General features: G+C 40.9%; 1 protein-coding gene across 50 annotated transcripts in view; it reads left to right on the forward strand.

Annotated features, from left to right (window-relative positions):
• LOC103481688 (ankyrin-3-like) overlaps positions 1-14,061 on the forward strand; it is a 136,536-nt gene that overhangs the window by 120,541 nt on the left and 1,934 nt on the right. For 45 of the 50 annotated variants that reach the window (XM_081600279.1, XM_081600275.1, XM_081600264.1 and 42 more), the window contains 9 exons: positions 2,291-2,365; positions 3,952-4,083; positions 4,507-4,650; positions 9,294-9,855; positions 9,934-10,114; positions 10,962-11,045; positions 12,064-12,147; positions 12,248-12,481; positions 13,630-13,701. In XM_081600279.1, the coding sequence (XP_081456405.1) occupies positions 2,291-2,365; positions 3,952-4,083; positions 4,507-4,650; positions 9,294-9,855; positions 9,934-10,114; positions 10,962-11,045; positions 12,064-12,147; positions 12,248-12,481; positions 13,630-13,677 (1,544 nt within the window). In that variant the 3' untranslated portion in view covers positions 13,678-13,701. The remainder of the gene's footprint in view (positions 1-2,290; positions 2,366-3,951; positions 4,084-4,506; positions 4,651-9,293; positions 9,856-9,933; positions 10,115-10,961; positions 11,046-12,063; positions 12,148-12,247; positions 12,482-13,629; positions 13,702-14,061) is intronic. The other 5 variants (XM_081600278.1, XM_081600302.1, XM_081600308.1 and 2 more) reach the window with 3 other exon arrangements.

A 14,061-nucleotide genomic window follows, 5' to 3' on the forward strand; every position in this document is an offset into this window, starting at 1 on the left:
AAGCCAAAGGAGTCAAAGGCCATATATTTAGATCCAAGTTGCCCTTGAGGGTGGCTAGCCACAAACTATGCAGCCAAAGGCATCATGAAATAAAGGGCATTTTGAAAGAAAATGCCCATGAATTTTCTCTCAGGACACATAAGATGCAACATAAAGTTTGGGAACGGTTTGACCCTTTTAAAACTTTATTTCCTAAATCCAGAATCCCTATTTTGAAAGCCATTAAAAGCCCTTCTAGTTCCCAAAAACAGCCACTGGCCAGAAACAATACACTCAGACTTAACAAAAATTTTAATGAGGAAAGAATTCAATCTAAGCACACACACAGATCATCAAAAGGCAAAAGCAAAAATGAAAACAGTGCAGTAGACCTGAAGAACTTTACAACAAACTCTCTTAATAGTCGAGCAGCCAAATCTTTAAACAAAACCAAATCCAAGGAGGCTGAAGCTATGTTAGCAGGGAAAACTTTGCCCACTGAAGATGAGGAGAGCTGCAGACTCAGTACCACCAGGAACACTTCCCTGTCAGAACCGTCTGTAGCTTCTAGGAGTTCCCGTTCTTCCTGCACCTCTACCTCCACCCCCACCTCCACCACCACATCACCACCACCCACTAGAGATGTCAGTAAGAGGATGAGGACAAGCAGGAGGAAGATTAGGTGGACACATGGAGGGAAGGAGCGTGAGCAGATGGAGGAAGGGAGTCAGGTTGATCAACCAATCACGACTCCTGTGATGGAGAACGAGACTAGTTTGTAAACTCTTTCTAAACACTTTAAGCACTTTACCTTTCTCTAAAAGATGCATGTAGCTGTTGTGGGTGATCTGTAATGTGACGTGAGTGTAGCTGTCTTCTTCCTGTCCTTCCTGTTATCTGTGTCCTGTGCTGTTTGATGTAGCTGTAGAGCAGAGGTGACTAACAGTAGTCCACTAAATCAAGAGTCCTGTATGTCTTAGATTGTTCTCTAGTCCAGCTTATCCGAATGAAATAACGGTTCATTGCCAGGCCCCAGCAGAACTTGACCATACACGTGTTGGAGCTAAAACATGCAGGACACTGGCTCTTAAGAATTGACATTAGATACTCTTGATGTAGAGTTAAAGGTATCAACTTCCTTAGATTTGGTTTTACAAAATGTGTAACAAGTGAATCGATCTACCATTTTAGTACCAGTGGTTTGCAAATATATTCAAGAGGCAGAATTAGGAGGACAAATTCCATATTAAATTGGGCAACTGCACACTTGCCAGTTTCATTGCACCTCTAGTGATTTCAGTCTTGCGTTTCACCAGAAGACACAGCTCTCTTTCACTCCTTCCTAATATGTTCCAATCAGTTTGCCTGGTTCTTAGATGGTATTTTGTGGTTTCCTTTTTGAAATCGCTTTGAAAACAATACATCGGCTCACCTTGGAAGCTGCATAAATGCAAACTGCTAGCCCTGAGCTGTTTTTTATCAGTGAGAGGGAATGTTGCCTGATGCTTAACTGTTTGTTGTGTGTTGTGGCAGAAAACTCTGTAGTGCTAAAACTTTCATTACTAATATTATTGAAGAGCAAACATTTACTGTATGTCTAAAAGTGTGATATATATATATATATATATATATATATATATATATATTATTTTTATTTTTTTTTCTGGCCTCACACATCCTCAAGCTTTTAATTAGACTGATGTTCTGTGTCGCTTTTATTTGTACTTACATTTGGTAAGTAAAAGCATATGGATCTACATCTGGATCCTGAACAGCGAGGCAGAGATCCCCTACACAGTAATTGTTTGTTTCATTGCTATCAGAAATGCAGCTGTGCACAATGGTGAAGTGACAGGTAACTGATGCTCAGTTTTTAACATTTCTAAAGAATACAAATCTAAAATTCGTGAAGTGCACTTTTACTCAAATTGAATGTTTGATTTTTTATTTTATTTTTTTTTTAATTCTCGAAAAATAGCCTTACTCTCATAAAATTTTTTTTTTACTTTAAATCAAATGAGGATCTAAAATGGAAAGTTTGAGGAAAGTTTGGCCAGAAAAGTTTAAACTTGAGACAGTGAACATATTTGATACTCTCACGAAACAATATGAGAACAAGTCTTGTTCATTTTAACAGACATCAGTTTCCCAAATTATTTTAGATGCTTTAGGGGACTGGAAAAAGTAAACTCTTGCTTACACATTTACAGAAGGAAACATTTTCCTTCTGTAAATCCTGCCTGATTTTATTTGGAGACTGTCATCATTATGTCATGCTGATCGTTTTTCTATTCTGGCTTTAATCACTCAGGCCCCCAGAGTCCCTGTGAGCGAACAGACGTCCGCATGGCGATCGTAGCTGACCATCTCGGCCTCAGCTGGACTGGTGAGTCTGAATTTATCTCGGTTTCTGCCTTTGCGTCCAGGAATTTGGAGTGCAAGACCGATGAATCAGCTGAACTGAGATCTGGCTCCATTACTGGAGTTTTAAAAGTGTTGCAGTTTTGCCATCTAGTGGACAGTTAGTGTAATGTCTTGATGACTCCTCACTGCAGTGGAATTTACAGTGATTAGTCACAACATTATGACAACTGAGAAGGTTCTTCATTGTCACCAGATAGCTTCAGTGAGGTTTAGTAGCATACTGGAGCATCGTGCTGGGGTGTTGGTCAAATGGAGCTTTGTTGATATGAGGTCAAAGCAGTTTACTGGATTTGGAAGACATCATTTAAATTACATCATACACATACCATTCAGATTTTTATGATGTATCCTTCATAGGTGTGGGGTGATGCAGTAAGGTAGACCCACCCCTCATCATTGTGGGGTTGCGTGTGATTGGTTTCCAGAAATGTTTTAGAGGATTCAAGACAAGTTGTAGTGAAGCCATTTCAGTCATCTTCCCAGACAGTTCTGATGGTTTAACTAAAGAAATGTGGCAGATGTAGGCCAGGTCCTAGTTCTTGAAAAAGTGGCTCCAGCTAAGGTCCACACCTTACAAAATACTAATATATCAAAATCAAAATGTATCTTTACAAATTAACATCAAATGCCATTACAGTCAGAAAAAATAAATAAATATATATATATATATATATATATATATATATATATATATATATATACTTCTCAAAAAAATAAAGGGACACAACACTTCAGTGTTCACTTAAATGTTAAAGTGTTCCCTTTTTTTTTTTGAGCAGTGTATATATACACACACATATATTTATGTTAGGCATGCATGTGCAGCATGGTTAGTTACACAGCAGATATATTAATATTGATATAACTTATAAATCGTGCTACTTTCACTCTGAGTGTATTTACGAGACAGATACGGCATACGTTTGTGTATTTTCCTCATGAGCAGCAATAAGGGTGTGGCCTCTGCAGTTCAGTTCAGTCCAAGCCTGGCATCCTGCACTGCAGTACTGCTCCACGCCTGCCTGCCCGTGTGCAGATGGGTGGGACTCTGTCACTGTGTGCACAGCTCAGTTGTAGAGGTGTTTCTGTCTGTCCAGTGTAGAAAATCTATATTTAATGCGTCCTGCTGTCACAGAGCTGCAGAGGACACAGTGTTTCATATTTACAGCGTGCATCGCCTCTTTGTGCCTTGCTAGGTTAGAGTTGAGTTGCTTTTTGGCACGCTTTCACAGCTCCGGGTCATTTATTTTGAATCTGACCATTTAATTCGATTAAAAAAGAGATTGTGATTTAGGTCTGAACGTAGAATCATTAATTAGTTGGTGATATATGTACACATGCAGTTTAGAATTCAAGTGACATCTCTTTTTGTTCTAATTAGCATCAGTCCTTTAATCGACAGTTGCATTGCACAGCGATTTGCACTCCTGCAACTTCTTTTATCCTGATTAACAGAAATATTGTACATTATGTAATCGATTTGGTGTTGAAATGAATGTTTTGTTTCTAACCTTGAATAATCTTTCTTGGCATCTTCTGCTTTTACAGAGCTGGCCAGGGAGTTGAATTTCTCTGTGGAAGAAATCAATTTCATCAGAGTGGAAAACCCAAATTCTCTGACAGCGCAGAGCTTTATGCTTCTAAAGAAATGGGTGCACAGGGATGGTAAAAATGCCACAAGTAAGCAAAAACTGTGGTGTAGTTCGTTTTTATTTAGATTTGCTGGTTTATAAGTTTGCCTGCCTAGTTTTCCTGCAATCTGCAGTTTTTTGTACTAATAGTTTTATGCAACAAGTAGACAGATGGCAGCCAGATAGGTTAACTTGTTTGTACCACTTTTTTCCCCCTTTTACTGTCTTTGTCCTTGGAATAGTTAATCAACAATTTTTGAAGAACTGGTTGTTTATTTTTCATGAAGTGAGTCCTGACCAGTTTCCTCAGTCACAAGATTTGTCTTTATGTGGTTGAATCAGTCAAATCTACTTTCATTCCAGGTGTGAGTCAGATGAAAACCAATAATTCAAACAAAAACCACAATTTGTGGATCGAAACATGACAAACATAACCCATCTGTCCCCCTCTCTGTCTCTTTCTCCCCTCCAGCGGACGCTTTAACTGCGGTGCTGACTAAGATCAATCGGTTGGATATTGTGACTTTGCTGGAAGGGCCCATATTTGACTACGGTAACATAACAGGCACACGCTGCTTTGCCGATGATAACGCAGTATTCCCGGATCAGTCCGATGGTAAAGTGTAGCCCACCCTAGCTGAACTATCCTCTCAGTCTATCCCTTCATTCTTCACTTCCTCTCTCAGCCAGATAGTTAGACCTAACTATGCACACAAATACTGAAGCAATCCTGCTGGACCAAACCATTAGGGGCCAGCCTAAAACGACATAGGGCTCCAGACAGTTATTTGAGGTAGTTTTCTGTAGCTCTAAGAGATCTAAGGTGTCTTATGTTATCAAGTAGGCTTTTAGCTTTAAAAAAAAAAAAAAAAAAACGGACAATATGGACAATTTTGAATGTCAAAAAATCTGTACCAGTGAAGACGGTGCATGATTTTTTTTGTGTGTGTTTTTTTTTTTTTTTTTCATGGGAAATGCACAAAAGCATGATGAAGGAAGTGATCGCTGTCTCTGCCCCATCTGATGAATGTAATGTTTTTTTTTTTTTTTTAAAAAGGCATACATACACATATGAAGCATATTTTTCAGATGAGGCAGGACGCTAGTTACGTATATGTGAATATTCGGAACTTTGATACAACACATCTACTTTTAAAGCACATCGAAAACAAGTTTTTCAGAGCAGCATGTTTGCGTTCATGCGAGCCTTATTTATTTATTTATTTTTTTTAACTCTCTCTATCTCTGTGTTTCTGTCTTTCCTACTAAATAATGAAATGTGGCAGAAATCTCTGGTGTTGTGGGATCCACTGACGATAATTGCGAAACGTTGCTAAGAAAATTTGCCCCTTTGTTCCATTTTGTTTTTTTGACTTACCTTCACTGAATTGTTTGCTTTACATCACATTTCCTTGCCTTTATTATTATGTTGCTTTTATTTTGCTCAGTGCTTTTATTCTGTCAAGGATTTAAAGATGGCTATTTTTAAGCAAAAACGATGCCATGAGCCTCATGTCCTGTTTCTGCCTTATCAAGGTTCCTGAAGTCATCTTAACAGAAAAGATCCGTGTTTCTCTTGAGACGGTGTGATCTTTGTACAAAGATGATTTCAAGCGTTAAGCCAATTTCCAACTGATAAAGGACAATTAACTGCATGCATGTGTGCAACTTTGCTTGCAATGTGGCCTGCCCACGTTTTTAAGGTTAAAAATTCACTTTTAACATTTTTTTTTTTTTTTTTATCGACGGAAGCTTTTCAACGCAACTAGGAGTGTCGATCTCTCTCAGTCTAAGATGACACTCACAGATGAGTTGAAACTGCCAGGGTTTTTTTTTTTTTTTTTAAGTGTATAACGCTGCTTCTTTCACTGCTGCTAGCTGTACTGTACCTGCCATCTCCTGGTGTCCTCCAAGCCTCCCGTCCTCTACACTCCGCTGTAGCTTCCTCTGCTTTGAGACCAGCAGACTCCCCTGCTTCTGCTCCTCCTCTTCCTACTCCTCTTCTTCTTGCTTCAGAGCGACTAACGTCTACAGAAACATCTCCCAGCAGCACTAACCAGCTACTTCCCATGAATGAGTAACTTCTGATAAAACATAGCAGCTTCTGGATCGAACGTAACAGACCTGTTGGTGCTTTGGCCAAGATAGCGACTTACTAAGTGAAGTGAAGAAGAGTTGTGCTGCTGCTCGTCCTTAATTTTACCCAGGCCACTGGAAATATGGCATTGTCGACAGATAGACCGAGATTTAAATTGAAAAGGTAATTTATTTCAGAAATTCAAGTCGAAAAGTAAAACATATTATATTGACTAGTTACACAAATTAAATTCTTTATTTCTGTAAAATTTTATTTACAGTTAATGACAGCTCAAGATTTCGATACTTACAATATGAAATTGAATCATTTTGGGGACGATGGTGGCGACGGCGTAGGAGTTCGCCCTGCAAACCTCGTTGTTTGTGTCCTCGGGCAAGACGCTTCACCCTCCTCGCGGTTGAGGGGAAGGTGTGATTAAAAGAGCGAGCAAACAACACAGAAGGTTCATTCGGTAACTTATGCGAAGAGTCCCAGCTAAATGCTAAGCGCAAGTAATGTCAATACATTGATTTTGTTTTTGTTTTTTTTGTTTTTGTCACTCTGCATACAATGAATTCATTTTATGCCTGGGTTTCACTTTTTAAATTAGAACTGCTGAAATGAATTACCTCTTCAATTATGCTTTGCTTTCTTTAGAGACACCTGTGCAAGAACAACTTCACAAAATGCCAGTGCGCTCCAGTTACTTACACATTTAAAGATTGCCCCGCCGCTTTTGCGGAAAAAATGCCTTTTGCGTCTAAAAGCGGTTTGCATTTTCCTCTTTGTTGCCCACCAGTTTGCTCTCGCAGATCTCAACAATAAGAAACAAAATTAACATCACTCCTGAAAGTTCGCCTTTGAGTCGAGGTGATGATGTTGAAGCCGGTCTCTTTGCGAGACGTGTTCAGCGTTAAGCTCCAGCTGCTGCTAAGACTCCTGTTGCCTGTCAGCTTATCAGGAACCCTGTGACTGCAAAACGCCCTCCTCCCTGCAGCTTAAACACCATCAGCTCCTTAATCAGTTACTTCTTCATTTCATTGTCGGTGCTTAACATGTTTATTTTCACATGCCGTTTGTCTTTTTGTCTGATTTCTGTCTTAACAGTTGTCTTGTCTTTCTCGTCTTGTGTCCTGGTGCATTTGTAATGATGTAGCTCCGAAAGTTATTAACAGTCCGACTCTCCCCCCGTTTCCTCAGACCTGTCAGCCTTTAACCTCCATCTCTGCTCCTCGTTATCCCAGTAAAATCAGCCTTCTGTCTTCTCCGTCCTCTGTCTTCACCTTCCCTTCTCCCCCTGCCACGCCTCCTGTTTACCTCCTGCCCGTTGCTCCTGTTCTCCCTCATTTCTCCACCCTGCCTTACTCCCCTCCACTGCCTCCCACTCCTCAAAGTCCTTTTAGCTGCTCCACGTTCTTCTTTCCTCCCAACTTCTCTCCTTCTGCTGTAACTCTACCCCCAGTTTCTTCCTCCTTTCAACCACACATACTAAGCCCAACTCTGAAAAGTCAGTCTCCGCCTTCCAACTCTCGCTCCTCTCCTACTTTGTCATCTTTACCCGATTTTGTCCCTGCTTCTCCTCCTTCTCTTTCTGCTTCACTGTTTGTCTCCTCTCCTCCACCTCCACAGTTGTGTAACAACATGTACCAATCCTCCCCTCCTATCTTCTGCCCTCCCTCCCCTCCGCCATCTCCTCTCCCCCCTGGTATCCCCTCGTACTTCAGACGTGATCGTTCAGTTCCCGAGATTTACATTTAGGGTCCACTCAGTTGTTCTGCTATTTCCTGCCTAAATTACTTTGTTGTTATGAGAATATGGAGTTTAGCTTTCTTAAAAGAAGTTATAAATCGTACTAACTAAATGAACCTATAATTAAGTGCTTTTACAAAAGACTAACCTGACTTTGAAGTGCCACCTTCAGGCCTGAGGATTCATTGCCTTGCAAAATTGTTTCACCCTTTGAGCGTTGCAACCACAAACCTGACTCAGTCTTATTGGGAATTATGTGATAAGTAAACACAAAGTGGACCTTAAGGTGGAGAAAAAGAGTACATATATTTTTTATTTATTTTAACAAATAACAAACAAGAGTGGTGTGCATTTGTCTAAGATGCCACGAGCCTCCTGACTTCATCTTTGGCGATTTCTCTCTTGTTCTTCACTCCATTTACACAGAAAGTCCATTTCACAGAAGTAAACAAGTTTTCAATGACGTGCATCACTTTAGTTTTACAATTTTGTGTTTATCTGTCACGCAAACTCTCAATGCAATAGACTGAAGGTCGTGGTTGTAACCGAATGTGCACAAGTTGAAGGGATGCGACTGCGTTTGCAAGGCACAATGTGATTATAAGTTAAATACAGTTTGCTAAGTTCTGGTTTCACATTTTCTGATGTTTCTTTATATCTCTGTCTCCATTATAATTTGACAGTGCTGTGTTTGGTGTGAGGCTGGTTCAGAAGTCCCAAATACAGATTACACTCAAGCCGTTATTGAAAGAGAACGTGTAAACTCAAGAACGGTCGCATGTTTTATCATTTAAATGGCAGATTCATTAAACTCATCGGGGCATTTTAATTAGGAAACTGGCTCTTTACTTTCTAAACGTTCCATAGTATTCACTACCTAGCACTTTTTTTCCCAAAAACACTTATGCATGTTTTGAAACGTGGTGTAGTTTTCATCCCCCATACCAAAGAAAGAACAACAAATGTTTCTTTTTCTTTTTTTTTGAGCCAGCTTTTGCCTTAACATTAGCCATCTTATATTGTGTCTCTCGCAAATGAGATATTGAATCTCAATGAGACAACCTGTATAAATAAAAGTCAAATAAAGTAACGCAGTCTAATATTTTCTCAACACATCCAAATGAATTTCTGAACATAATTGTCACAAAAATGGCCAGTGAGTTTAATATAGAAACCTATATTGCTTTCTATACACCAATGTAGAAACCACGTTGAATGAATCCTTGAGAGTTTACAGTTTCTCCCCGCTGCCTGCTTTTGTGTAATTTGTTTTAAGTGGCTTTTGAACAGAAGCTCCTCCTATATGTTACATAAGTGTTTCTCATTTCATCACCTCCACAACTTCACCTCTCCCTCCCACCTCCCTTCCCTCTGTTCTCCCCCTCCCCCTCCCTCATCGATCCTCTAATCCTTTACTCCTGCCATCCATCCAGGAGACCACAGTATAGATCTGGAACTGAAAACCCCAACAGAACTCAACTACGTCCCCTGTACCCCCCTGCGCTCCGATGAATTCTTTAGTGAGGGCGAAGCTAGCGTAATGTCCCCAAGTAGGACCACACTCACCAGACCTAGTGACCTCTCTCTAGCTCAGACCACAAGCACCTCCAGCAGCGACCCGTCCACCGTGGTTCCGGCCGCTGGCTCCGAGCCTCCTATTGCGGGGCCTGAAGACACAGTTCTGACTGGAGGAGACAGAGGGACGACTGTGGAGATGCCAGAAAATGACCGGAGGGCGGGGAACCTTAAAAAAGGCGGTTCTCAAAATGGAAGAGAGGAAGAAGAGGAAATGACCCAGGAGAGACTGCGGAGTCTGCTGGAGGATATACAGCTGGAGGGAGGCGTGGAGGAAGAGGAGATGACCGAAGAGAGAGTGAATGCGATCCTTGAGCAAGTTCGGCAAGCAGAAAAAAACATTTCTTCAGTTCCAGGCTGGAGGACTGAGGCGTCCGGAGCCACAGCTGGACACAGCAGCAGCAAGGACGCGGAGAGCAGGTAAGATTCGATCTGTTTTACTGCTTGGCTCAAACTCGCAAATCTGCTGTGGGGTCTGAAGCCTTTCACCCGATTCAGCCCCGACAGTCCAGCCGATTCCCTGGAGCAACCCCCGGCTCAGAATGGAGGTCACACAGAGCCGGCCAGGGAAGGGAGGGAAAAAGAAGCTAAGAAGAAAGGGGCCGAAGAGGACAGCAGGACAGCGGGACCCAGCAGAGGACGGGAGGACGTAGGTGACAAGTCCCAGCACAAAGTGCAGGTGAGAAGCTTTCACCCATCTCATGAAACCGTGAGATCTCATGCGTTCGACAAAGTCTTCATTACATGTTTTGGGTTTTTTTCAAAGCCAACAAAATTAGTTATGATTCCTTGATGTCTGAGATGCAGATTTCAATTTTGTGTGACAAAAATATATGCTTATTTTTTAGGACTATAACATAAAATAGATTAAATGTTCCCATGGGTTCTTGCAGTCCATGTCAATTCAAAAACAGGGAGGAATTATAAGACCACCCCCCGTTCAGTCAGCAACTCATTTAAACATTTAAGTCAATATTTTTTAGGCAGTATGTTGAAAGTTTGACTTCAAGGTTCCAAACACGTCGACTGATGGCCGTGGTGCTCAGCATGTCGTAGCGGGAGGAACACAACCGTGCCTCCCTCAACGTGTTTTCCACGTCAGGAAGTGAAAAGGGGGGGTTGATGCGATGGCGGAGGAGATGAAGAGAGCCGAGCAGAAGGCAGACAGGAAACGCAGGTTACACATGGAGGTTTGCAGAATAGAGAGGTTATGCTTGCATACAGTTGACTCGTGAATTTATACGACATCATTTCACCCCCTGTAACATTTCATTATTTTAACAGTAGCTTCCAAGTGCTTGTTAAACATAGGGGGATAAAATATTAGCACATCTTTTTCAAAGCATCACATGTATATTTTGGATGCTTAGATGATTTTACCCTTCAGAAATCAAATTGTCTGACCTGCCAATAACCAATCAGAGATGATTTATTAGTGCAAATGTAGTCAAGTGTGAAGGTAAAACATGCTTTAGACGCACATCGGGGTTGTTAACAATGCCTCGCCGCTGGGCTGCCTTTGTCAGGAAACCATCAGAGCTGATGAGTCCGGCTCTGACGACGACACCACCGTCACTACCAGGGTGTACCGCAGACGGGTCATACTTAAGGTGTGTGAGGCCTGGTGTGTGTGTGTGTGAACAGAGTGCTGAGCTCAGCCCAAAAGCAAAGCGTGTAAAGCTCAAGAGAGCTGGTGCAAATATACTGCCATGCTTCCCTTAGCATGAAAGAAGCTGTGTGTTGTAATTTCAGTGTTTGTGGGCTCCTGTTACTCTACATCGAACGCTGTAAACGGTTTTCACGAAAACCATCGGCGGAAATACAGAACTGGATAGAAATGTGTAGTGAACTACATTTTCTCGTCTGGCCCCTGAAATTTCAATGAAAAATATCTCCGTATTTATTTTCACGTAAAGCTGAGTTAGTGTTCAACTTTGGTGTACTCACTGCTTGTTGGTGCGAGCCACTGCTTCTTCAGCCTCATATTTGGTTGGTTGATTTGTTTTGCTTTGTTTGGTTGTGCAAATCCAATGGACATGGTTGTTGTGATTACTGGGATATATTTCCACTAGAGATTAATGAGGTGCTGGTCTTTTCACACCTTCCCGTAATTGTAATTTTTATATAGTTTTTAGGTATGAAATGAGGCCGTCTACAGAGAGACATCCTGTACCAGCATACTGGTGTTTTTTTAAAGTCATTTCTACAATCTTTTCCAGGTTTTCAGTGAGAAAATGTGGCTAAATGACAAAAGATCGGACAATAGTTTTCAGTCTGTATCAGTGGAGTTATGGGATTGTTACTTGTTGCAGAATTTCATCTAATTATCTCAATGCATTGAGTTTATGCATGTCGCTTTTTGTTTGTCTGCATGACAGCAGATTTAAATGAATCTGTTTGTAACCTAAAGGTTTTTTTTCATATTCTTCTTTTTGATCCAAACCTTTCGAATCTGTTTGAATATAACAATAGAGGATTCCTGCTTGTTGCTTCTGAAAGTGGCACTTTAACTCTTTAAAAAAAAAAAAAAAAAAAAAAAAGCCTGCAGCTTTGCTCTTCCTTTCCCATCCCACCCATTTGTCTTTTGTTTTTTCCACTCATCCTTTCTTCCTCCAACTTTGATCACAGGGAGAGGAGGCCAGAAACATTCCTGGACAGTCTGTTACTGAGGAGCAGTTCATAGATGATGATGGGAATCTGGTCACCAGAAAAGTAACCATCTTTCCTGCCTTGCTGCGGCTTACCTGCGAACATCTTCCATTCTGTTATTTTTCCCACCCTCCTCTTCCTGACCTGCTTCTGCCCCCTACAGGTTATCAGAAAGGTGGTTCGTCGGGGTTTCAACTCACAGGAAAGGCTGGAATGTGAAGGCCAGGATATTCCAGGGGAAGGAACTTCGGGTGTTGATGTAGGCGAGGCAGATGCTGCTGCTGCATCAGCAGAGGCTGCAGCATCTGCAGCAGGAAACAAGGGTGGGAGGGGCAAGAAAAGAGGGAAGCGCTCCCGACACGGCCACAAGGAGGAGGCCCAGAGAGAGAAAACACAGGTTGGCGTTAAAACCAACCGCTGCATCTGGACCGACTTGCACTTGCATGGCACTGAAATGAGATAAAACCTTGAAACAAACAACAAAAAAATAACACCTGCAAATATAGTTTGTGTTTGGTGTGTAGAAGTACGGTTCTAGTGGTTTTTGGTTTTCTAATCCACCAAGACAACTGCAGAAATGTCCAATCCTGAATATTAATGGTCAGAAAATATTAATAAAACCAAATTAAACAAGTTCTTAACCAACTTCATAAGCACTCAATGTTCGATGAAGCCAATCCAAAGTTAAGAAACAAGTTTAGATATGTTTGTCACAAATAGCCACTTTTTCTTGGACTTCATTGAATACATACTTAAGAGTAGGGCTTCCATGGCATTAGTGAATTTGATAGGAATATTAATACTTCCAACACTCTGAAATCCCTGTATCTGATTCGGGCGTGGGCATCTACTGCAGTAAAACTAAGTTCAACTGGCTGAACAGCCTATTGCTCTGACAAGTGTATTAATTTTAAGATTTGAAAGAACAACAACTATTGCTTTGAAATTGACTTTCAGAACATCAGTGAGTCGTAATTTTGCTTTAATGATACATTACGTGGCCTTAATTTCAAAACCATATACCTTTTAAAACCCCATCAGTCTTACGGCATGAGTGAACACACGTAAGGTGATACTTTGCGCCTGAACATCGTGTCGGTGTATTAAATACGTCACGAGTGAAACTCTGCAGTGTGCTAAAGTTGAGCCATTTCCATTCTTGATTTTTGTGTGACATGTTTTGAAGTAAACTGTGATCTCTGATGCTCTGTCAGTGTTGATGCCTGTGTGAAAAACAGAGTTGATCGCAGTTTGCAGTGGTTTTGAATTGTTTTCAGGTTGTAAATAACAAATATCGGGTGTTTCATTAAATACAGAATGTTTTTTTTATTATTTTTTTAACCATATGCAATTTGCTTGTACATTGATAGAAACTTTTCTTTCTCTCCCTGAGCTAATTTTTCTTCCAGCATGCCGCCTGCTGTAGTGACCAGACTTGTGTACGCTTTTAATAACGCCTGGACAACAGTCTTTGCCTGAACAAATTAATAACTTATAATTTGTTCTGTCGTTTTCTTTTTTCTTTCGCTGCTTTTTTCTGCCCAGCCTGGAGATGGTTCCAGCAAGAAGCACGAAAAAAAGAGTCAGTCGTAACGGCGAAGCTCTAAAAGTAACCAGGTAAGACTGTCCCTTCCGGGTCCTGAACTTTGTGCTTTTGTTCTTTTAATAAGTGAGTGTTAAATTGAAACAGTGCAACTGAGCACGATCTTGTTAAATCTGAACTTGGAAAAACATTTTAAAGTTTTTGTATGAAAGTCCTCGAATAATTGTGCTTACAGCAAAATCCGGTTATTTGCTAAAGTATTTAAACAACCTAAACCTTTACACACTGTGTCAGGTTACAGCCACAGACTCTCATGGATCTTGTTGAGATTTTGTGGTCGTTCATAAATATGAAGTAATCGGAAAAATTCAACATCATTTTCAAAATTAGCATTTAGGGCCCTGAGCCTGTACTTTGTGAAACCATTTTTTTTT

This window comes from Poecilia reticulata, chromosome 19, assembly GCF_904066995.2.
Source record: "Poecilia reticulata chromosome 19, P_reticulata-male-v2, whole genome shotgun sequence".
In the NCBI taxonomy this organism is placed as follows: Eukaryota; Metazoa; Chordata; class Actinopteri; order Cyprinodontiformes; family Poeciliidae; genus Poecilia; species Poecilia reticulata.